The sequence below is a fragment of the Echeneis naucrates genome, chromosome 4 (genome assembly GCF_900963305.1).
Source record: "Echeneis naucrates chromosome 4, fEcheNa1.1, whole genome shotgun sequence".
Classification (NCBI taxonomy): Eukaryota; Metazoa; Chordata; class Actinopteri; order Carangiformes; family Echeneidae; genus Echeneis; species Echeneis naucrates.
Genome location: NC_042514.1, coordinates 3,431,442 through 3,453,780, shown reverse-complemented (window position 1 = coordinate 3,453,780; position 22,339 = coordinate 3,431,442). Strand labels below are relative to the sequence as shown.

Sequence of the window (22,339 nt, the reverse complement as noted above, 5' to 3'; positions counted from 1 at the left end):
GCACACACACTGTAAGTCAGTCAGTGTTTAAAGCTGGAGGTCCTTCAAATATTAAGGAATCAACCGAGCTGCCTTTATATTAAGTGGCCAAATTCACACGAAATAACCCCCACAACCTTTAGATAATCAGGCAATAATCATTGTGTCGCCACACTTCTGCCACCTGGTGGACTCACTATTTAAATGCAGGGAAACGTAACGCAACACGTATTAAAACGCACAAATAAAAAGCGTGCATGATGTTCATGATGTGGTTTCTGCCAACTTCCCCGGATAAAAGCTGTCAGGTAGGTCAGTGGCCTTCACAGACCCCAAAGGAAAATCCATAAACCTTGTTCTTTTAACCTCAACTCAATAGGTGCTCCATCCAAAAATGAACGGTAGGTTTCTTTTACCATCAGTTCATGAATGTATCACACAGGTAGAAGAATTTGATTACTAACAGAAGAACCACTGAGAGCAGCAACAACAACCTGCAGGTGCAGTCCAGGAAGTCCAACACCAAACTCAGAGAGAATACGGCCAGCTGAAGGAGCAGGAGGAGAAAGACTTGCTCGTATTTCCACAGGCCTCAAGTGTTGGAGGATAAAAAGAAGAGAGAGGAAAAGGACCAGCCTGTTTCTCAGCTGGAGGACAAAGAACAAGGAGTCAGGAAAGGGAGTACACAGACTCCCACATCTCAGCAAATCAGCCGCTTCCATCGTTACCAGGGTGGCCTCGGACAAACCGCCGCCGCCCAGCTCAGTAAAAAAAAAAAAATCAACTGATATCTAGTAACATTTCTGTTCTGTTCCATCATACTCCTGCTGGTCGAGGCAGATGGCCACCCAGCCTGAGTCTGCTTCAGCTCAGCATTTCTGCCTAAGAAGGGGAGCATTTCCTCCATACTGTCCATGATGGGAATGGTCAGGTCCTTCATCACGAACACTGAAAATGGGCTAGGGTTCTTTCTACCCCTTCTGCTGGATTCCTGACCTTCCATACATCCATTATCTACATAGCTGAAGGCCCCACGGCTGAGGAACCCTCCTGATGTGAGCCAATACTGATAACCACTGGGCTGCTGTGCTGCCTACTGGATTCCTGACCATCTGGACTCATTGAGGCTACATGGCCTTCAAGGATTTAGTCAAGCAAAATCCTATTTTCCTCATGAGCTTTGACATATCACTGTTAACAGAGAGCATTAAATGATATTGAACTCCCAAATATACCTAATTATTCAAGGAGGGGGGGGGGGGGTCTAGTCTTTTATATTTTGCATTACTCTAGGTACAGGAGGAAACACGTTTGGCAAATATGATAGTACATACAGATACTTTATTTACGCAAGAAGGGGAAAAATGTACAAACAGTGAGATTCATCAGCACGATGTACTGATGCCAGACACATCTGGATTAGTTGTCAGGTGTGGCCTTGGGGCTGTTGTCAATCAGGTCCTTGTTGAGGGTTTCCACAAAGAACCAGGGGCCATCTCCTCTGTTCCTCATCTGTCGACGCACCTCCAGCTGTGTGAGTCTTTTGGTGACCAAAAAAAAAAAAAAGCAAATTAGCCAGATATAGATTTGGCAGTGCCGGAATACATAGCCTCAGAATAGACCTATGATATCCTGTGTGGAACTCTAAAACATGAGTGTGCTGTTTGTTGTGTCTCCGATTTAGTTTTATCCTTCATTTGTGTTAACTAAAACTAGTTAAAAAATTAACTCAACCCATCAATCTGATAAACAGATCATTTAATTGAAAAATAATAGTATTATGAGATTCTTGTGTAGACAGTGGACAGCAGACAACACAGAACAAATGAAAGGAGGGCAACATAACACTCACCTCATGTCTGCCTTCTCTTTCTCTATTTGGACTGCTGCCATCATCTTTTCATAGTCTTTAACTGGGGAGTCATAGACGTTTCGTGCAATCCATCTGGTGATGGGATGCTGCCATGACGAGAACCACACAAAGGAAAAATTGTAAAGACTGCAGAGAATTGCAGAGAGTTCCTCTAATAGTGTGAAATACTTATATATATTGTAATCCTGTGTCACTATAATTACAGAGCTGAGAGCTACAGAGCTTTTTTAATCCATAATGATCAGTGTCTACTTATAGCTCAGAATTACAGATATATCACAGTATGTGGTCTCTGTGAAATATCTTATGTAATCTCAATATAACGCTTTAAACATTGAAAATCTGAAAATTCCAGTCAGCAATCCCATAAAATGTTGGCTGATGTTTAAGTCTGACGTTACAAAGGCATTGTGGCTGGTGATCATAAGGGAAAGATGACACACATATGTAACCCAGACAACCAAATAAGTTAGTGAGAGGAAAATAAGACACACACCTTGTAGTACTCCCAGTGCTCAGGTTCGTAGCCCTCGGGAATTTCCGCCAGCTCTGCCTCACCTTCACAACACAATCACACTCATGTTCAACAGCAAACATTGTCAATTGATCCCAATAATACAAAAACGAACAAATACGGTTACTTACCAACGAAGGCATTCACACATGTGACAAAGACAGCAACAGGAATGCCAGTCAGCAGGATGTAATATTGCTGAGAAAATAAATTAAAACGCAAAATTCAATGCTGAATATTCTACTATTGTTCAGTAAGAATGTGGTTTAATAACTGTTGCTTAATTCTGATGTTTATTTCGTTGTTTGGAAGTTATTTAATTATCCTATCGAAAAACTGCAAACTCAAAAATGTTCGGTTTGATACTTCAATTGTAAAGTATGTAAAAAATATTCTATTAATCTCATATAAAATACCTACACACAAACATGTTCTAAAATAAGAGTGATAAGGAGCTATGAGTTTTTCAACAGGTGGATTCATAATGTAAGTTTCTACTTTTTTGAGCAATGCTGCAAATTCCTGAAAATGTAGAAGATGCTTAACTTGAGTAATTGTGAGCTTTTAGTCCATTTGCTGGTAGAGTAGACCTCCACTTCAGTGTTTTAGCTATTACATATTATGATCAATAATTGAGATGGTGTCCCAGTACTCACCAAAAGCCGCAGAAACCTCCTGTCATAGAAGTCAGAAGGCTTGATGATAAACATTTTCTTTCCATGACCCCAACGGACGACGGCTGTGAAACAAAACAAGGCTGTGATATCAGGTTATTAATACAACTCTGACTTGCTGCACAGAAAGAGTTGCTGGATGTTCATATGATGTCATGCACATTGAATATTTCCTGATTTCAGAAGTTAATGTTGGTTTTGTAAATTCATGTGGCTATAATCAGAGAAACCACAGCGGTTGACGATCAATCCATCTACGATGAGGACGGAAAGATGCAGAAAATAAAATGTTCCTTCAGCCTTCAGACTTTACAACTATTAGAAGATAAGATACCAAGCAACAGAACTTAATAAATTAATAAAGTATTTCTGATTCTGATCAAATCTGAGTAACAGGCCCAATCAGTACCTCATACCTGCATTAGTGCTCATCATCCTTTTAGATGATTTGGTTTAAATAAAAATAAATAAATAAATAAATAAAAATCAAGGATTGGCCATAGGATAGATACGAACATTACAGATTTATCTTGCAAAAAATCTTTTGAATCATGCAGCGAAATATCTCATGAGCATCTCAGTCAATGTTATTTTTTATGACCTACAACAACCAAATATGTTTACTTTCCAACCTACTTCAGTTTTCTAACTGCAGAAGTTAATACCTATAAAAAAAACATTCATTTGGACATAGCACATGTAAGCTACAGTGTTTAATATGACAACTTGGACATAACTTTAATTCTAAGAGGACACTTTATAAATCAAAACCAATACTTAATGTGTCACAACCAGTGTGACACATTCATATTTAAGTGGGTCAAAACACCATTAAAGGCCAAAAGGACAGAGATGTTTAAGCAGCTGTCTGTCAGTATAAATTTAATGTTATTGACTTTCTGTTGACAGGAGAGCAGATGTTAGCATGTTAGCTCACGTTAGCGGGCTAACACGCTAACAAGTCCCGGAGCAAGGTCACCAACAGAGACGGCGCCGTTTCCGGCTCAATATGGTCACTTTTTAACCCACCATGGCGTCTCCTACCTTTATCAGCCCGGGGGATCGTCCGTGTCAGTAAACCTGCCGCATTATTTCCAGATTTCAGAGGACTCAGTCTGGCTGCAAAGGCAGCAGCAGACCTGAGTGCGCTCATGCCCACCATCGTTACTGTGGGCGACCGGCGGAGGGAGGCGGACTGTGAGCCGCTGACAGAGGGGTGACGCAGGAGCCGCCATCTTTAATGAGGGCACAGCAACACTAGGCGGAAATCATTGTGTGAGGACCAAAAATCCATTTTTGTTTTCGGACCTGACGCGTTGATTGGACCAGAACTAACTGCAAGATACACACTCGGAGGTCAGCTTAACTTATTTTTAAATAAAATTAATGAAAAAGAGTAACAAAATGATACCACTTTACATACAACTTTCAAATCTACTTACTGACTGCTTAGTAAGTGCTTTAACACACAGCATCAGATTTGCTGAATTTTTACAGTGTGTTTGTTGGCATTTTGTATATGCACAAATGCTCAATTTAATAAACTCTTAATTTTGCCTCATTTCGACCAAATCATGATGAGATAATAAAAAAAAAAATTTACCTCGATTTTATCAGGAATATATTAAATTAAAAAATTAAATAAATTAAAGTTGCTTAAAAGATCTGTAAGTTTTAACTTTTAATAAAAATAAATTAGTCCGCTTCCCGTAACGGGCCTTAATCGTCCAATCAGAAGCTAACTTCAATGACGTCAGAGCAGTTGCTTTCCAAATTTACAGATTTTGTTCTTGATTTGATGCTGATAAAAAAATATAAAATTGACATACAATATAACATAAAATTCTATAAAATAATAATTACAAAATAATTTAAAAAAAATAATAAATATAAACTAAATGAGAGCGAAATGCATGTTGGGTATTGTGGGTGGGCTGACAGCAAAAATGGCGGCGTCCTCAGCAGCAGGACGCGTTTTGACTCTTTGCAGGCAGCTTCAAAATGTTTGTAGGATTTCTTCAACATCACACTTTGTAAATGTGACCAAAGGCCAGAATCCTGTTTACAGGTGAGTCTTCTTCAGCTTCAGAAAACATCAGATTACTGTGTCTTAATGAAGCGAACGTAAAGTCGACTGGCTCAAATGGGTCATCACAGAAAACCCAATTTTTAAAACGCCTTCTGCGTAGCTTGATGATACTTTTCATACATATGTTATAGATTTATTACTATTATTATTATTATTATGGGCACTCCTATGTACACGTGTTTGTACTGATATCCTGTGAATGTTTTGTGTTTATCTGTGTAGGAGCACGTCTTTGCAGGTATAAATAAAGTTTGAATTGGATAATAAAGGAGATTTTGAATCTGTTTATCTCCTGTACTACTAACACGACGTCTAATGTTTCTCAAGTGCATGAAATATCCAGTTTTCTCATGCAGATCTTAATTTTATTCTGAAGGGTACTACTCACCAATTTAAAGCTTATTAAAGACTTTTAAAGAAACTTTATCTCAAAATCATAAATGCAACAGTTCCACTGAATTTCCATAGATGGCAGCTTGATTTGTTAGGATTTGTCTCTCAGCTCGTCTCACTTGACTCCAAATTCAGCCTTGCGTAATGATGGATGATGCACAGTCCTGAGGGTATTTTTGTGCCCATCAGGGGAATGTCTCCGCTGGTCTCCCTCTCCTGGTGCAGTTCTTTAGGTCAGTGTCGAGCCCTGCACACAACCACCAGCAGAAGAGGACTGGAGGAGTTCTTTGACCACCCAAATAACTGGGGGGAGACCAACGTGAAGTCAGGTAAAACACTGGAGAGACGTCATATCTCCTCTGTGGCTGTGCAGATTGTAGCTTCTAACATTGTCAGAACATCAAAGATCATTTTAGAGTCAGCAGAGTTTTAAAGGCTACTATGTGCATGACTGAATAGACTCAGTTGAATTCGAATTCCTCATGTTTCTGTAGCGCAGCTGTAGTTGCAGAGCTTTTCATTCTGTTTTTTGTAGGCGCACCATGGAGTGCCAAACAACTGAGAGCAAAAAGCAGTGAGGATTTACACAAACTCTGGTAAGGACAGAGAGGACCTGGCCGCTGCTTTGAACTGTAAGGAGGTGTAACTGCTGAGTAAGACGCTCCTTCTCTCGCAGGTATGTGCTGCTGAAGGAGAAGAACATGCTGCTGACAATAGAGCAGGAAGCAAAAAGGCAAAGGGTTCAGATGCCGAGTCCTGAACGGATACGGAAGGTTGGTATGACACTCAGCTTGACAGGAGGTGTGTGCCGTTGGCAGTCGAGTGCGAGACAGCTGAGGTCTCTCCGTCCTCCTCTCCCCAGATTGAGCGTTCGATGTTCAGGCTGGAGACAGTTGTGAGTGAGAGGGAGACAGCGCTGCGCCTGCTGCAGACAGGACAGACGAAAGGCCGACCAGGGGCCTGGAGGAGGAACACATTTGGATACGTCTACTGGTGAGGGTCAAGTCTCTGCATATATGATATCACGCACATGGGGAAGAAATCTGTGGAGCTCTGAGCTCTTTTACAGTTGAATTAAGGCTTTACATGTCTTTTTTTTTTCTCTTTATAAAGCCAAGTATCCACATACTGATGATCACCAAAACCTCAGCCAATTATATATTAAACAAGGAAACACAAAAAAGTCATCAATACAATTTTTCCTTATTTCATGGATAAAATTATATTCTCATTATAAACTGAAATAACCAAAGAAAACCTTTTTTGTGTGCGTCTCATAATTATCTCAGAAAAACTGAAATTGGTGAATGGACTTTAGAAACCCGCTGATATATATCTTGTTTGAAGGTTGAAACATTTACTTCATCTGGTTTTGGAGTTTAATCTAATTGTGACATCTTTTCAAGTGACCAGGCTTTTTGAAATAAAATGTATGTCATAAAATAGCTCGCCTAAATCACTTCTTGTTTTCCTCTCCAAGGTATCGATTCAAAGAATATGCAATTCCTTGGTACATGAATAGGAGATACAAGAGAAAGAAGTTCTACACACCCAAGTTCGTCCAACCATACATAAGGTGAGATACAGTTGTGTGTAGAGAAACTCTGAACTGTCGTGTTACATTTCTGTTCTTCTAATTAGTTTTTTAACTTGCAGGTTGCGTATAGAGAAGTACATCCGGGAAAAGGCCAGGAAAGAAAACTTGAAGAAGAAAGCCCAGGCAAAACTAAAGGAGAGGTTTCCTGACATGAAGGTTTCCTCATCATGAACTTTGACTGTTTTTGTGCAGACATTGAATTTTCACATTAGTCCAGATTTGTCTCGATTCACATTATTATTGGCTGAGTCATGCCAATTCAACGTCGTAGTTCATGAAACTGATGTGGCTAAAGTCAAAGCTTATTTGTCTGATATTTTATCCAAGTGTTGTGGTCACTGTGTTCATACTTGTAATTAAAACACGCCTATTACTGAGTGCTTTTGTTCCCTCCTGAGAATGAAATATTTTAGTCAATTATCTTAATAGTTTAAGGATCATATGACTTTTTGATGCCAATCCCACAAATGCTTCAGTACAAATGTTAAACATACAGTACTGTTTGTGTTAAAGTAAACAATTACACTTTAATTACATTCATTTAACAAAAAAAAATATTTTTTAAAAAGACCATATGATGAGCAAAAGTGAAAATTAAATACTAATTTTTTGAGTTGATGCTCACACTGACAAGCACAGGCACCAACTAAACAGCCTTGGCCAAAGATGGGTTTATTTACTACACAGAAAAAAAAGGGCTTATTAACAAAATGACATAATTCCCCGCACACTGTAATGTCGTTACACTATTGAATACAAACTCAAAACACGTTGACCTCATCGGTGTTCTGCAGAAACCATGCACAAAAGATTTTGTGTCTCCAAAGTTGTGATTTAAAAAGCTGACTTCAGGACCTAAAGTATTAGTAGTAGTTAAAAAAGAAAGATTTTCTGAATGTCCAATGTTTCTGCAAAACACCAACAATCTAAAGATAAGGCAATAGGCCAACTGTTACGACATAAACAAAGCGACCTAAACTCAATTTCTTCTTTGCGTCACAGTTTATGTTGCAAATGGCTAGACTTGTACAATAAGTCCCAGACAGGCATGAGAACAAACTGTATTAAAAACAAATAATAGAAAACAAGCTTTTGTAGATGTTCCTGAGTCCCTGGTCTGAACTTCTGGCAAAGACAGTGATGGGGTGGGTTGAGGTGAGGTGGGGGCTTGGTATTAAAATCAAGGGCACTTCCTGTCCACACACTGCTTTCCTCCCTCCTCATACTCCTGTTTGGAGATCCACATCTGCTGGAAGGTTCCCTGTAGACCCACAAAGCATGATTTTATTAAGGAAAAAATGTGGACATGTTGACACAGCTTTATCAACGCTATTTAAATTTTAAATTGGTGGTGGCCTGATGGTCCAGTAGACAAGTCTCCAGCTCAACGTTGTAAGACCCATCAGTGTGTGTCCTTACCAGTGATGCCAGGATGGAGCCGCCTATCCAGGCGCTGAAGCGTCGCTCCACTGTCGTGTTGTTGGCGATCAGCTTCAGCCTCATGCTCTGCAATTCACAGAAAAATACGACATTCAGTGGCATCTTTGGTGGTCATATAAAAACTTAAGAGGATTATGACAATGAAATATCATCATTAAACAGGGTATAAACGTAGCGGTCACTGACTGGGGGAGTTTTCTGGGAGAGTTCTCTGTTCAGTCGGTCAGTGAAGCCTTGGATGAGCGTGTTTCCTCCAGTCACCACCACACTGCCGTACAAACCCTAAGACACAGCAAATGGTATTAAATCAGTTAAATCTGGAGTGCAGCGCACGCACACGCGCGCACACACACACACACACACAGGCTGGCATTCTATGTGTTGTATTTGCTCCCTGAAATTATATTCAAATATATTTTCTGGCTTCCCCCTGTTAATCCACCTCGTTTATGTCCTGCTCAGATTTTTTTTTTTTTTTTAAAAAGGTGCTAAAAGAATAAAGTTTTATTCATTTTTTTGAATGACTCCCCCCCAGCTGACATTGGCCTTCCCAATAAGCTCAATATGGGCCAGTCTGATTAGCTAAAAACAACAGCCCATACCTGTTTATTTGCATATAAAGCAGAGAAACTCAGACAAATCAGGTCTTGTCAGGATCAGGATTTGCTGTCAACGTGCAGTGTCACATTCAGCTATTGGCTTCGTAATTTTAATAAGCATGTTTTAGCGGCTGTAAAAATAATATTCACCGGCCGGATGTCAATGTCACACATTCCCACGCTGGTTGTCACCACATGGCCGACTCCTAACATGGTGTTTCCTGACAGACCCTGGAGTGACGGGAACCAACAGAAAGATTGCAACATTTAGCCATAAAGGTTGTGGCTGCACCATTAGGTAAGGCAAGTTTATTTATAGAGCACAATTTGTACACCGGGCAATTCAAAGTGCTTTACAGATACAAAAAATTACAAGAAGTCAGCTCCACTATGGAAGCTGAACTAAAGGAGAGAGTACACACCTTGGCATTAGACGGGTCAAACAGCCCCTCTGGGATCTTCAGTCTCTCAGCTCCAAAGTCACAGTTGTAACCGTTAGGCAGCTCATAGTGAACTGTGGGCATCTGTGCAGCCACTCTGTTAAAGAGACCAAATTTTTTTCTGAGAGTTTTATCTTCCAGAGTTAAACGAACCTTTGAAATTCTTAAAGTCACAGTTAAAAACTGCAATCATGGATGGGAATCCGAAATTTCAGGGACCCAACAAATCTACAGCCTAATCTGTGTTTTGGATGCTGCAGAAGCAAGGGGAACACATCACAGTTCACAGATCAACTGAAAATGTTATTTATTGCGTAAACACACTAAATGGCCAGGGGGCCAGTAATCAGTTGATCAGTTAGTAAAGCCCAGAGTTAAATCTAAACAGGGAAAAATTTCTTTCAGTCACTTTGCTGGTCTCAGCTGGAGTCAGCTTTGAACAGATCAAATCAGTCCAAACTGTTGCTGGTTCTGTTCCTCGTTTGTCTTTTGAATTGAAATGAATGAAATCTGTGGATGAAAACGTCCTAAACAATAAACATATCTGAACACTGATATTAAGGGAACAGCATTTGATGCATCAAGCTGATCCTTCCTGTGAAAGCACATTACTAAAGATGTGTGGGGAACGACAGCTCGGACATCTTCAGGTTTTGGGGATTGTAAACTGCTGACAAGGGTAGAAGTGGAAAGTAGTGGGCACATTTATATTAAGTTTAAAGTAAGTCTCTTACTGTTCATCATATGGGGAGTCTGACACCTGCAGCACAGACGCCTGGAAGTCCTGGATCACACACTGGAAAGAGTACAACACACAAGTTGGCACACATTTGTCCCAATAAAATATTGTGGTGTCTTTGAAGAGCTCAGTGCTTACGTTACACATGTAGTTGTGCCATGAGCGAGTGACTTGAGGTAGTTTCTCCTTTTTCTTCCAGCTGGCTTGGGCTCCCTCCCGCACTCCATCCTACAAGGCAAAGTTCAAACAGTGCATTAATACTTCTGTTTTCTTTTTTTAAACTGTAGTTCACAGCCAATTGACACAAAAGTTGCTTGTCACCATCTCTACTTGGCTGATTATTTCTTGTTGTCCATGTAGTTGTTATTTGAGTGTGTTGTGATGTAAAATATATAGATGATTCCACCTTTGCATATTAGAGTGGGAATTTTAGGCATGAGGGGCGCCAAGAGATCTCACCTTTGACGCAATCATATAGGGAGGGATTATTTCAACATTTAACTCCTGGAACAGCTCCCTGCACTGCATGCTCATGAAGTCTCCTGCCAGGGGCGACTTGACGATGCCTGTCAGAGAATGAATGACAATGAATGACATATTCTCCATCAGCTTGCTCAGTTTGATGCATCACAACCTCCATAATCATGCCCTTAATGATCCCTCAGTCCTTCAGGTGGAAAACCCCTTATCCACTCTTCTCACTTGGTGGCAGAAATATTATGCCGCTGTTTGTCAACTAAATCTGAGATGCTCACTCCAACCAGCAGGTGGCAACATAAACATTACAGAGAAGCACCTGACCTGGAGGCTGTGGGACTATTCAACCTCTTTAAGTGCCTGTAGATGTAAAACCTGTAGAAAGATCTTAACTAACTTTGGTGATTGCTGATGAAGAAGGATTTATGTAAATTTTTTACCTTGCTGAAGAACGTAGCCATCATGTACTGGAATGGCTGTGGTGTGTGTGGCTCCGCTGTCCAGGACCAGGCCTGTTGATCTCCCGTTTGCAAAGCTTACACACAAAGAGTTAAGGCAATTCAACATGCAACAGATCCAAACACAAAGGGACGTTTAAGTGTGACAGAACGCCCTTCTCTGAATGAAGTCAATCAGTCAAGGATACGCAGACAGCACCGCCGATTTGCAGAGGAAGAAGGCAGGAATGTTGTAATGTTCAAACATCAGCTCTGTTAATTTCTCCCGTTTCGCCCTTGTGTTCCACTGCAGACACAAAAACAGAGGTGAACGTCCTCACACGACATCACTGTCTGCACATATTAAGATTACAAGCTAATGGGAGTATTTAACTGAAAGAGTCAGACTTAAAACTATTTGATAATCCAGGTTTAAACCACATTCATCTGAGCACTGTGCGATTGCAGAGGATGCAGCTAACTCACTGATGCTTCTGACATGAGCACTGGATGCAAACTGGGCTCAGACTTGAAGTGCATCTTGTAGGTGTGATCCAAAATGGCCTGGAAACTGTCCCAGTCTTCAACTGTAGACAGAAAAGAAAAGAAAACTGAAGACTGATCAAACCCAAGAGAGACACTTTTTGGACTTGTGTGGGGTTGTAGTTACTATAATATATCCCTGTAGGGCTGCAGCAAAGTTATATGTATGTATAGTTTATTTTTTTTAGATTTAATTCATAAGGTTTATCATTTGGTTAATGAAATGTCAACTAGACAAAAAATGCTGATTAAACTATCCCAAAAAACTTGTAACTTTCATCATCATCGGGTCAGATGGTGGAAAAAATAGAGCGACATTGAGCTTTTTGAAACGATAATTTGCGCAACAGGCACCGGTGTTCTAGGTCAGGACTCTGAGGGAGCCTGTGCTCCCATGATGCTGTTCTGCTGCAATTAAGATTGGTGTCACATTCATCTCTAAATAGCCTGAAAACCAAACTCCACTGGTCCAGATTCTGATGATAACCATCAGTTAGGTCAAAGCTCTAGACCGCTTGTTGCAAATCAGAGTGGTGAAGTTGTTGCTTAAAAAAATGACTCAAACAACTGGTTGTTGCTGGGGTTTTCGTTTTTTTTTTTTCCTCTCTCTCTTTTTAGTACATCCAACAATGAATTTTTTGATTTATCATTGCCATGGTGTCTTCTGGTTTCAAATAACCAATGGGGGGGTGGCTAAATTATAAACTGGAGGCTTAAAATCGGCAGCTCACAAAATGATGAATGATGACACAATGTGTTACTATTTAGTCTAATGCCCTATTTGAAAAATTGTAAATAGAAGTATACAAAAAAAACTTTCAGTGTCAGATTAAAGTAATTCATTACACATCTCTGTTTAGGTAATGTGAGGAGTTTATATCATAATACTGAGAAAGTGTAATCAGGAAATCTGAGACTGATGAACTGATGAAGTTCAAAACTAATGAGCTTCAGACCAGAGCAAAGGAAATGACCACTGTCCAAATGTTTTATCTCAAACAACTTTGGACATCTGGCTCACATCACACACATCTGGCTTTGTGTATTTGACTAATCCACAGTTTAGTGAAATACTAATTATGAAAATATGAATATTGGCAGCCAGAGATGGATTTAAGATGGCGAGGGGCTTGTTTTTAATCAATGGCACACTAAATGGGAGCGCTCATGATAATGAGTCGCCTTGGTCTTCACAGAATCTCATAAATATTCATGATGTTGAGCGGCAGTCAACTGTACGTCAGACCAGATCGTGACGAGCTCATCAACAAAATCAGCTGTCAGACCTAAACGGTCTAATTATGGACGTGGTTCAAGCAGAATAGATTATAAATTATTCATCACTGAGTTCACGTCACAGACTATGACGGAGGGTCAGACGCTCAATAACAACCCATACATGTTCATATTTCAGCCCTCATGGATTCTCTCTCAGCACTGCAAATCAACAGCAGCAAAAATAGACACATCCCCATCAGTCCTTTGTATGTGAGTATAAATCCAGTTTGTGATAATTCCGTTGGTTTATTGTGGACACGGTCAAAACAGATTGATTTAAAACACAAAAAAAAAAAAACACTCACTCATGCCATTCTTGAGTGGAGACATGACCTCCATGTTCTCTCTGGGTACCCTAAGCTGGTTGGTATCGATGTAGTAGGTGGTGCCGCTCTGCTTGCCCTTATCGCCATCAGTCTCCATTGGCGTGCTGCCATCTTCTCGGTCAAGGGTCACGCCTATCACTGTGGGGAAGTCCGCCTGAACCAAAGCAGTACACACAGCCAATTACATACACTGTCACACGCTCTGTTTGACCAAGACCAGATTCCTGATCATGACACCAGAGAACAAACTGGACAAAATCAACTACAGGTTCTGTGAACGAGTGAATGAATCAACTCCCACAAATGTGAAGCAATACACCTCTGACTTGTGAGGAAATGCTAAAAAGTACCTAAGTTAACTATTAACAGATGGCGGACAGCTCTGAGTGTGGTTCAGCTTGAGATCTCTGGCTCTTAAAAAGGAAGTTTTTTTTTGTTTTGTTTTGTTTTTTCTTTCACCAATGTCTCAGAGTTCTTGCTCTTCATGGGAATTGTTGAGTCTTGTATCACAAATACTAAAATAAATGTTCAGTTTTGTTTCCATGGATTTAAAATTTACTTCATAATTATGGAAACAAACAAAGTTTGTCTCTGTAGCACCACAATGCATAACAATGCTGTGACAAATTTCACTTAAGTAGCAGCTCCTGTGATTTGGCAATCGCACATGGCTATCCATGCTGGTCCATTTCTCTGGACCGTACAGTCCAGTTCAGATATGTTGCAGACTTATACACCGTTAAAAATGGCACTGAACACCAATATTATTGTGTTTCCATACTGACACCAAAACAAGCACCTTATTGATACTGAGATATTGCGTTCTGCTACCAAGCTTTGGAAAACATGCCAGCTACAGTTTGGTTTTATAGCATCCAGGTACACAAAACTCAGTACTGTCATACAGACTTTATGTACGACTACGACTTGTTTACATCATGATGTTAAGCATGTTATGACCGCAGGGCTCCCTAAGTCTAACATTTCTGTAATGGAGTGGAATTTGACTCAGACCAGTATTACATAGGCTGATGAGAGAACAGTCTACTGAAGGCCAATGAGCATCCATCTCTGGCGCGTCCCTCATCGAAATCTGTACCAAAACCGAACCAGCACTCTAGAATGATCTGAGCTCAATTTATGCCACCTGTCTCCAGAGTGACAGTCCTCATTTCTTGAGATTGCTCTACCCCCAGAGGGAAGATGAGGATGCTCAGAGGAAGAAAAGACACATAGTTAATCAGGTCATTTGAGTGATCCATTTACCTTGGGACAGTCTTCTCCTGCGTATCCAGCTCTCACAGAATAAGAGCCGATGTCAAACACCAGAGCTCCCACCTCATCTGCACAAATGAGACAATTACTGTGAATACAGCTGGAAAATTTTGAATCATTTTTAAATCGTTGGAAACCAGGGACGCCATTGCATACAACATCTGAGCCAACTACAGTTAACAGCTGTTCAGTTATATCTGTTTTTAATGTGCTCATATTAGTACTATATACGAATCCCCAGAAGGCTATTCACTAGCCGCCCACCGCTTTTTTTTTTTTTTTTTTTTAAAAAGCATTTGAAAGAATTTCAGTTCGGTCCCTAAACAACAGGACACACTTTATACTCTATACTCTGAAATCTATACTGGTATCGTTCCAGTTTGTATTTCCAGTATTGCTCTTTGCATCAAGGTGTGACAGCATCTATTTCTGTAAGGGTTCACCTCTAAACATAATTTTCCAGTTATGAGAAGGATTCACACTCAGTTGTTTGGATATTATTTCATAGACATTAAACCAGTGCATTTTCATACCGTAGATGGTTTATATACACAAATTTATTTTCGTCACATACCAGTGTACGTCACAATTTATTCCGGTCCTTTTTAGAGATGTTGTTTTCATTCTTATAAATAAAAGTCTTTAAATATAGTTTAGATAATGATTACAGATAGTTAATGATTAATTAAAAAGAAGAAAAAATATACTCTATTTGCACTTTTTTCATATTTTTTTTATGCAATTACACACATTTTTATTTCACAATAATCATGTTACAACCATGAAGATTTTCCCTTTAGCTTCTGCAGAGAATAATAAATGTGGTGAAAATTGTCAACCACAACCTGATAATGTTTAATGTCATTTAAGTTGCTGTCTGAATTAAACAAGTTCATAGGTCACTGTGTTAGATCAAATTGTTTTAATATCATCTACGGCTCAGTGTTCAAATGTGTCTGACATGAATGTAAAGTTTCATTCTATTATTAAGATGTATTAAGATGCTCAATTGGCTGCAGCAGAGCCACTTCATGTCAAGATTTCTAAAGAGAAAGGAGACACGTCATTAAATATTAAACATGCCGATCACTCTTGAAGTTAAATCCCTCTCAGTCGCTTGGACACATTTCTCAGCAATTTAAAAATCTGTGTTGAACACTGACGTTACTCGAACAACGGAAAAGCGTCCTAGCCCACTTTCATTCATTTCCACGCTAGCTTAGCCAGCTAGCGGCACCGAAGTTGGTCCCCATCCCTTACTTATTTGTAAAATATTTTCAAGCCACAAAGCGAGGCTGGCAAAGTGGCGACGGATTGACACACACGTATTCCCATCGTGGCGTGAGGTGATTCAAAACGTGCACGTTTGACGTCTTTATCGTGCAGCTACACGTTTATACAGCTAGCTTAGCCGGCTAACTTCAAAGCTAGCTGAAGCTACAACCGGGACAACGTGGACAAGAGTTTAGTTTTATTTGAACGATAAGAGCTCACTCACCGCCGCCGTACACTCCGCCACTCATCCTCTAAACGCTCACGGCAGCGGGCTTGTCGGTGCAGGTGATAAACACAGAAACACGGCCGCCGGACGGTGGATCACAACAAAGACAGCTGCTAGCATGAACCAGCCTGACGAAGCGGCGCCACAGCGCGAGCAGGTCGCCGACCAATCAGAGCGCCGCGCAGGGGAACTACTTCCGGGATCTTCTCCGACGACTTCTTCCACGCCGAGGAGCGGACGTGGCCCCCGCAGACCTGACATTGCTGTGAGTTTATCAAATAAAATGCAAAAGAGAAACCGCTATCGGGGGGCAGAAAGTCGCTTATAGATGGTTAAAAAACAAAGAGGGAAATAAGTCTCACGTCAGCGCGCAGCCGTTGACGGCGGGACCTTGAGTCCAGGTCGGCTAACAAACGAACAGGCCGGGTCGTGGTGCAAAAGTTGTTGTGTTGACAAATGCCACATTAAAACCACTTTGTTGTTGTACTTTCAGAGTGCGTTGGGTTTTAATAATCCCACATTTCTTTTGGAGTCGGATTTTACAGCCTCGTGGTGACCGAAAAGTTGGATTAATTGCGCAAGCGCAGATGGTGGAAAAACACGAAGGCCACATAGTTAAAACGTGGAGCTGTTTTTGTGCAGCCTGTCTCATCGTGTCAAATTAACTCTTAGCACTACTTTCACTATCTGCTGTGTCCTGTTTAGTTTGAGTTTTTTAAGTTTACTGTTGAATTTCCTTCATGCTTACAAACGCATGCAAAAGTGAGGATGCGTTTAAAAATATTGTACAATTGGTCAGGGTAGTCAGCAGATCTCCATCTTGGAGTGTTTGGTCTCTTCATGTAATCCCAGACTGGCTCCTAGATGTTGAGACCCAGGCTCTGTGTGGACCAGACCATATGTTGCAGCACTGTGTGGTTTTTCATGTCTCCGAAGATGGTTTACTCCTGCAGTGAATAACAATGAGGTGCTTCATTTCTAAAATTCGCAGACTGCATTTCGATGAGCATCTGTTGACGTTGACATCGTGGATTTAGTTGTAGGTGTACGCTTTTTCTTAGTAGTGGCATAAAATGATCAGAAAAAGACAATCAAATCGTGACTAAAATGTGGTCGTGGCAGTCTTACACATGTATACATTCAGAGTTAGAAAGCTCCTATTTTTAAACCTGCTGTTCCTGGCCAGCACCTGTCGACCGTCCTCACACTGTTCAGTGCGCATGGACTGTATCCAGTTGTGCACTATTGCACAGTTGAGGCCACATTGAAGTTATTTATTAATTTTCAAATTGAAAAACACTTTCATTTGATAGCAGCATTTAAGAGAACTGCAAAGAAAATGATAGTTTGAGTAAGGGTAATGTGAAATATGAATATGATAGTTTTAACATGAAAATATTTTTTTGAACAGAACAGTCTCACTGTTTTGCCAAGTGTTTGAACATTTAAAATTAATTTTTAACTTTGTTTGCTTCTAGCACCCATGCAGCGCTGCCTGACCCTGACTTTTGCCCGGCACAGCGGGCTCCTCTTAAGAAGTAAATTTGCATCTGCACACTGCCAGCAGTCAGCAGCCATGTCAGGTCTCCTGATCAACCAGCCCAAATACGCCTGGCTGAAAGAGCTCGGCCTGTCTGAGGACAACCCCGGTGTTTACAACGGGAGCTGGGGAGGAAGTGGGGAAGTCGTCACATCTTACTGTCCCGCCAACAATGAGCCCATCGCTAGAGTCACCCAGGCCACTTTGGCGGAGTATGAAGAAACCGTCCAGAAGACAAGGGAGGCCTGGAAGGTGTGGGCAGACATTCCTGCTCCAAAAAGAGGGGAGATTGTGAGGCAGATTGGTGACGCATTGAGAAAGAAGATCAAAGCCCTCGGCAGCCTGGTGTCCATAGAAATGGGCAAGATTTATGTTGAGGGAGTGGGTGAGGTCCAGGAATACATTGACGTCTGTGATTATGCTGTGGGTTTGTCTAGAATGATTGGTGGGCCCATCTTGCCCTCAGAAAGGCCAGGCCACGCTCTGCTTGAACAATGGAACCCAGTCGGTCTGGTCGGCATCATCACCGCCTTTAATTTCCCCGTGGCCGTGTACGGCTGGAACAATGCCATCGCTCTGACCTGTGGCAACGTCTGCCTCTGGAAAGGCGCTCCGACCACTCCTCTCACAAGCGTTGCAGTTACCAAGATCGTGGCTGAAGTGCTAGAGCAGAACAACTTGCCTGGCGCCATCTGTTCCATGACCTGCGGCGGTGCTGACATCGGCACCGCCATGGCCAAGGATGAGCGCGTGGATCTCTTGTCATTCACTGGCAGCACCCACGTGGGAAAGATGGTGGCCATGATGGTGCAGGAAAGGTTCGGCCGCAAGCTGCTGGAGCTCGGTGGAAACAACGCTATCATTGTGTTTGAGGACGCTGACCTAAATCTTGTGGTTCCCTCTGCTGTCTTTGCGTCCGTGGGAACCGCAGGCCAGCGCTGCACCACAACCAGGAGGTTGATGCTGCACGAGAGTGTTCATGACACAGTGGTAGAGAGGATCACCAAGGCCTACAAACAAGTCCGGATCGGAGACCCATGGGATCCCAGTACCCTGTATGGACCTCTCCACACCAAGCAGGCCGTGGATCAGTACCTTGGTGCTATTGAGCAGGCCAAGCAACAGGGCGGAACTGTGGTCTGTGGGGGAAAGGTGATGGACCGTCCTGGAAATTACGTGGAGCCCACTATCATCACAGGGCTGGCTCACAATGACCCCATCGTCCAGACAGAAACCTTCGTCCCAATCCTCTACGTCCTCAAGTTCAAGACGGAGGAGGAGGCATTCGCCTGGAACAATGAGGTGAAGCAGGGTCTGTCCAGCAGCATCTTCACCAAAGATATGGGCCGGGTTTTCCGCTGGCTGGGTCCCAAGGGATCCGACTGCGGCATCGTGAATGTCAACATTCCCACAAGCGGAGCTGAGATCGGAGGAGCCTTCGGAGGGGAGAAACACACCGGAGGTGGAAGAGAGTCTGGCAGTGACTCGTGGAAGCAATACATGAGGCGTTCGACGTGCACAATAAACTACAGCAAGGATCTTCCTCTGGCCCAGGGAATCAAGTTTGAGTGAAACACTGAAGTAGTTTCTTTGAGCTTCACAGAGCACAAAAAGACAACACTAAACATATATAGCAAAATGTCAGGTAAATGATGCAAGAAATTTGTTTTTGGATCCAAAAAGATCAGTTGAATTTGAAATAATTTCTTATTAGTGTCGTTAGTCACATATCAATCTAAGGCTGTAGTGGTGGCTTTAGATACTAAGCTAGGATTTGGAGTTTGAAAATAGTTTTGTGTCAGAGGTCAAATACTGTTGGTGTGCACTTTTCTCGAGATCTAGATGACTGGACCAGATGGTTTATATGATATGAAAAAATAAATCTTTATTTTGGAAGAAAAACTGGAGTTGATATCATTGAGGATTAATATGTGACGGTTCATTTCATATGAAGAGAAACAGACTTTTCAGTGCAGGATACAGTTCTGACATGACTAGCAAGCAAAAGCAGATAGCTTTTCAATGCAGTACTTGTCTTTCAAACTGCTTGTATATTTACTGCAGCATTAACAGACTGTACCTGGCATCTACAACTCCCAATGTGCTTTTCAGACTTAACAATAAATAAAGGCTTGTTGTTTACATGTCAATTCTGTCAACCTTTTTTCCCCATATGTCATTAAAATTAGAATTAGCAGCAGCTGTTTTTAGAACTTGGATTTAGTAATACCTCCTGATGTTATCTCAGGCATCACATTCTGTTCATTCAGGCCAACAAAATGTAAAGGCACAGTCAAGATTTTGAAAAATGAGAGGGGAAATAAATGAAGATGGAGTGTTTAGTGCAAGAGCTGCAGACAATAACCCAAAAAAGAGGTAAAACAAAATAAATGCCAACTTGTACATTTGAATTGACTTGAGAATGGACTTGGCAGCCATCGGAGTTGTGTGAAGCTGCTAACTGTTAGTGTTACTCACCACACATCTCTGATATCATTTTCACACTGCAACTAAAATGAACCTTAAATGAAGTTGGCGATGGGGGTGTCGTTTCAAGACATTTGCTGTTATGTAGATTCATTTGGCTCAAAGCCCATTTCCACAGTTACACCTGATAATCACAGCAATTTATTTTTCTGTGGGGAATTTTCTGAAGTGGCAACTGCAGTCACTCCTTATGCCACAAACTTTACTTTGTAGACAAAATATAGAGGAACATTAAGAATTGGTGTTGAACAAAAACTAGAAACACTGCAGGTTTTATTTGCATGAACATGTCTCTTTAATAGAATTACTACTCCATCTCCCATCCTCAGTGCCCCCCATATGCTCCCCCTCCCACTCAGCAGCTCTCCACCTCATACTCCAGCTCTTCCTCTCTCTCCATTTACTGCTCCTCCGAGCAGCATCCACACTCACAGCTGAAAGGAAGAAGTGAAACCAGAGCGCCTGCACGACTCATAATCTATGCCGTTCAGGACGTACGCTGAAAACACCCACTTCTGCTGCCTATCTGCACTGGAAAAAGGTAGAAACGCGTAAATAATTTGTGGTGTTTTGGGTCAACTCACGTGCCCATTGTTAAATGTCTTGTCTGGGTTTGTTCACTCGTGATGTGCTTGTACAACTAGATTTTTTTAAGTGTACAAAGATGCCCATTCCTGCTGTTTGTGATATTTACATTTAATTTACTGTGTTTCCTGTTGTGAGATCTGAACTGGAGTTAGAACTTGAACTGAAATGGAGATGGGTGTGGAGGCAAAACAAACATTTTATCTACATTTTCACAACAAAGGGAGGAAACACTGGTGGCTATGGTGTTCTTGTGAGTCTCTCTATCCAATCTGTGTGCCTGGCGTTATGGGCGTTGTTTGCATTTTGTGCAACATGAAAGCAACACCTCTGTCTCACCTTACACTGTGAAATTGTGGTGCACCTAAATCAGACTGAGAACCAGAAATGCTGAAAAAATGTCGTCAAAAATAACAATGTGCTTGTGGAAATAAATTAACGATCATCTGGCGCCACAGACTTGCAGCTGCAACGGTAGGCATTCTAAAAGGGTGGCATTAGCACATCAGGGCTGTTCCTCACTTCCTTTAATTTTTTTTTTTCCCATACATGAGTTGTGTGAGTCACTTCTTGGGAAACTCAGAGCATTTAGGTTCATGCTTTGTGTTGCTTGTTGCATCTCCTGATTTACAGAAGTGTCTGGGATTCCCCTGGACTAAAACACTCTCAGTTCTTCTCTTTGCACATTTCATCTGCAGCAGCTTCTACCTGAAACAATTTAAACTTCAGTCCACTTATCCTATTATTATTCCATGCGCATTTTACAGTTTACATTTATTTAATTTATTTTTATTTTTTATTTTTTGAGTGTGGCTTCTACTTCAAATACTGTGACAGGAAACATCCAGATTTTCTGTTATCACAGAACCTTTGACAACTAGTTTCTGAACAACAAATTTTATTGAAGCTAATTCAATTAGAAAATGTGATCACAAATCTGATATATTACTGAAATGGTTGGAATATATTGCATGGTTTAATGATAATGAATTTGTGTATATGTCCCACTTCTACCCTTTCAGTTCTCTATTTCCCATGCTGTTCTGTCCCGCTGTATTAATCTGGGCAGCAACAGTACTTGGCCTTTGCCATCAGCAAACCTGAATCCACACTTGGTGTCCCGCTTGTCGTTAGTGTGACTCCAACAGAGCATGAGAGGCATTATCACAGAAACGATGAGGGCTCTTCAGCAAGCTGCCGCTTTGACAGTCTCTCATGGGCCAACAATAGCTCTGAGATTAGACAAGAACCTGACACAGGAACAGCGTAAACTGCTGGTAGTTAGGCTTTAGACTTAACCATGACCTGAAATGATCGTTTCCTAGAGTCATCTGCATTAATGTGACCACCGAAGGATCTGTTGGTTTAGATTGGGTGAAATACGATGCAGGTGTAGCCAGATATTCTCATTTTAGCACAGAAAAAAAGGGACACAGAACCACATGGACACGGACAAGCACATTTTCCAACTGAATAAATAAAAAGACTCCCATTAATAAAAAGAATAAAAATGGTGCAGCATTTCCCAATCTGGAAAAATGCATCCTGCAAGG

The 22,339-nt window shown here is 41.3% G+C and overlaps 4 protein-coding genes across 4 annotated transcripts; 2 read left to right on the top strand and 2 right to left on the bottom strand.

Moving 5' to 3' along the window:
* Window positions 1-1,300: 1,300 nt before the first annotated feature.
* ndufb5 (NADH:ubiquinone oxidoreductase subunit B5) lies at window positions 1,301-4,219 on the bottom strand. Its single transcript, XM_029500534.1, has 6 exons — window positions 4,085-4,219; window positions 3,023-3,105; window positions 2,498-2,564; window positions 2,349-2,410; window positions 1,832-1,938; window positions 1,301-1,519 (listed from the first exon to the last, which is right to left on the bottom strand). The coding sequence occupies exons 1-6, from the start codon at window positions 4,200-4,202 to the stop codon at window positions 1,399-1,401; spliced, it is 558 nt and encodes a 185-aa protein (XP_029356394.1). The 5' UTR covers window positions 4,203-4,219; the 3' UTR covers window positions 1,301-1,398.
* A 767-nt stretch (window positions 4,220-4,986) lies between these two features.
* On the top strand, window positions 4,987-8,002 carry mrpl47 (mitochondrial ribosomal protein L47). The gene is made up of 7 exons (XM_029500027.1): window positions 4,987-5,108; window positions 5,712-5,851; window positions 6,058-6,118; window positions 6,199-6,295; window positions 6,385-6,515; window positions 7,003-7,098; window positions 7,179-8,002. The coding sequence occupies exons 1-7, from the start codon at window positions 4,987-4,989 to the stop codon at window positions 7,288-7,290; spliced, it is 759 nt and encodes a 252-aa protein (XP_029355887.1). The 3' UTR covers window positions 7,291-8,002.
* On the bottom strand, window positions 6,818-16,326 carry actl6a (actin-like 6A). Its single transcript, XM_029500026.1, has 14 exons — window positions 16,172-16,326; window positions 14,665-14,741; window positions 13,378-13,552; window positions 11,738-11,838; window positions 11,461-11,558; window positions 11,255-11,349; window positions 10,797-10,903; window positions 10,476-10,565; window positions 10,333-10,394; window positions 9,581-9,695; window positions 9,309-9,389; window positions 8,746-8,841; window positions 8,539-8,625; window positions 6,818-8,380 (listed from the first exon to the last, which is right to left on the bottom strand). The coding sequence occupies exons 1-14, from the start codon at window positions 16,194-16,196 to the stop codon at window positions 8,300-8,302; spliced, it is 1,290 nt and encodes a 429-aa protein (XP_029355886.1). The 5' UTR covers window positions 16,197-16,326; the 3' UTR covers window positions 6,818-8,299.
* Window positions 16,327-16,342: 16 nt separating this feature from the next.
* Window positions 16,343-19,856, top strand: aldh7a1 (aldehyde dehydrogenase 7 family, member A1). The gene is made up of 2 exons (XM_029500025.1): window positions 16,343-16,439; window positions 17,653-19,856. Exon 2 carries the CDS (start codon window positions 17,658-17,660, stop codon window positions 19,284-19,286), a length of 1,629 nt encoding a protein of 542 aa, XP_029355885.1. The 5' UTR covers window positions 16,343-16,439; window positions 17,653-17,657; the 3' UTR covers window positions 19,287-19,856.
* The last annotated feature ends 2,483 nt before the right edge of the window (window positions 19,857-22,339 follow it).

What these genes read in the sequence shown, in the direction of transcription:
- aldh7a1 (XM_029500025.1), top strand. Translation starts at nt 17,658, where the DNA reads ATGCAGCGCTGCCTGACCCTGACTTTTGCCCGGCACAGCGGGCTCCTC.
- mrpl47 (XM_029500027.1), top strand. Translation starts at nt 4,987, where the DNA reads ATGGCGGCGTCCTCAGCAGCAGGACGCGTTTTGACTCTTTGCAGGCAG. An exon ending in GGAGACCAACGTGAAGTCAG is followed by an intron (nt 5,852 to 6,057) that starts GTAAAACACTGG and finishes TGTTTTTTGTAG; the next exon opens with GCGCACCATGGAGTGCCAAA. An exon ending in ACATTTGGATACGTCTACTG is followed by an intron (nt 6,516 to 7,002) that starts GTGAGGGTCAAG and finishes TTCCTCTCCAAG; the next exon opens with GTATCGATTCAAAGAATATG.
- actl6a (XM_029500026.1), bottom strand. Translation starts at nt 16,196, where the DNA reads ATGAGTGGCGGAGTGTACGGCGGCG. An exon ending in TGCTCATGTCAGAAGCATCA is followed by an intron (nt 11,559 to 11,737) that starts GTGAGTTAGCTG and finishes TTGTGTCTGCAG; the next exon opens with TGGAACACAAGGGCGAAACG. An exon ending in GACTCCCCATATGATGAACA is followed by an intron (nt 9,696 to 10,332) that starts GTAAGAGACTTA and finishes TCTCTTTAACAG; the next exon opens with AGTGGCTGCACAGATGCCCA.
- ndufb5 (XM_029500534.1), bottom strand. Translation starts at nt 4,202, where the DNA reads ATGGTGGGCATGAGCGCACTCAGGTCTGCTGCTGCCTTTGCAGCCAGA. An exon ending in GGAGGTTTCTGCGGCTTTTG is followed by an intron (nt 2,565 to 3,022) that starts GTGAGTACTGGG and finishes TTATTTTCTCAG; the next exon opens with CAATATTACATCCTGCTGAC. An exon ending in AAAGAGAAGGCAGACATGAG is followed by an intron (nt 1,520 to 1,831) that starts GTGAGTGTTATG and finishes GGTCACCAAAAG; the next exon opens with ACTCACACAGCTGGAGGTGC.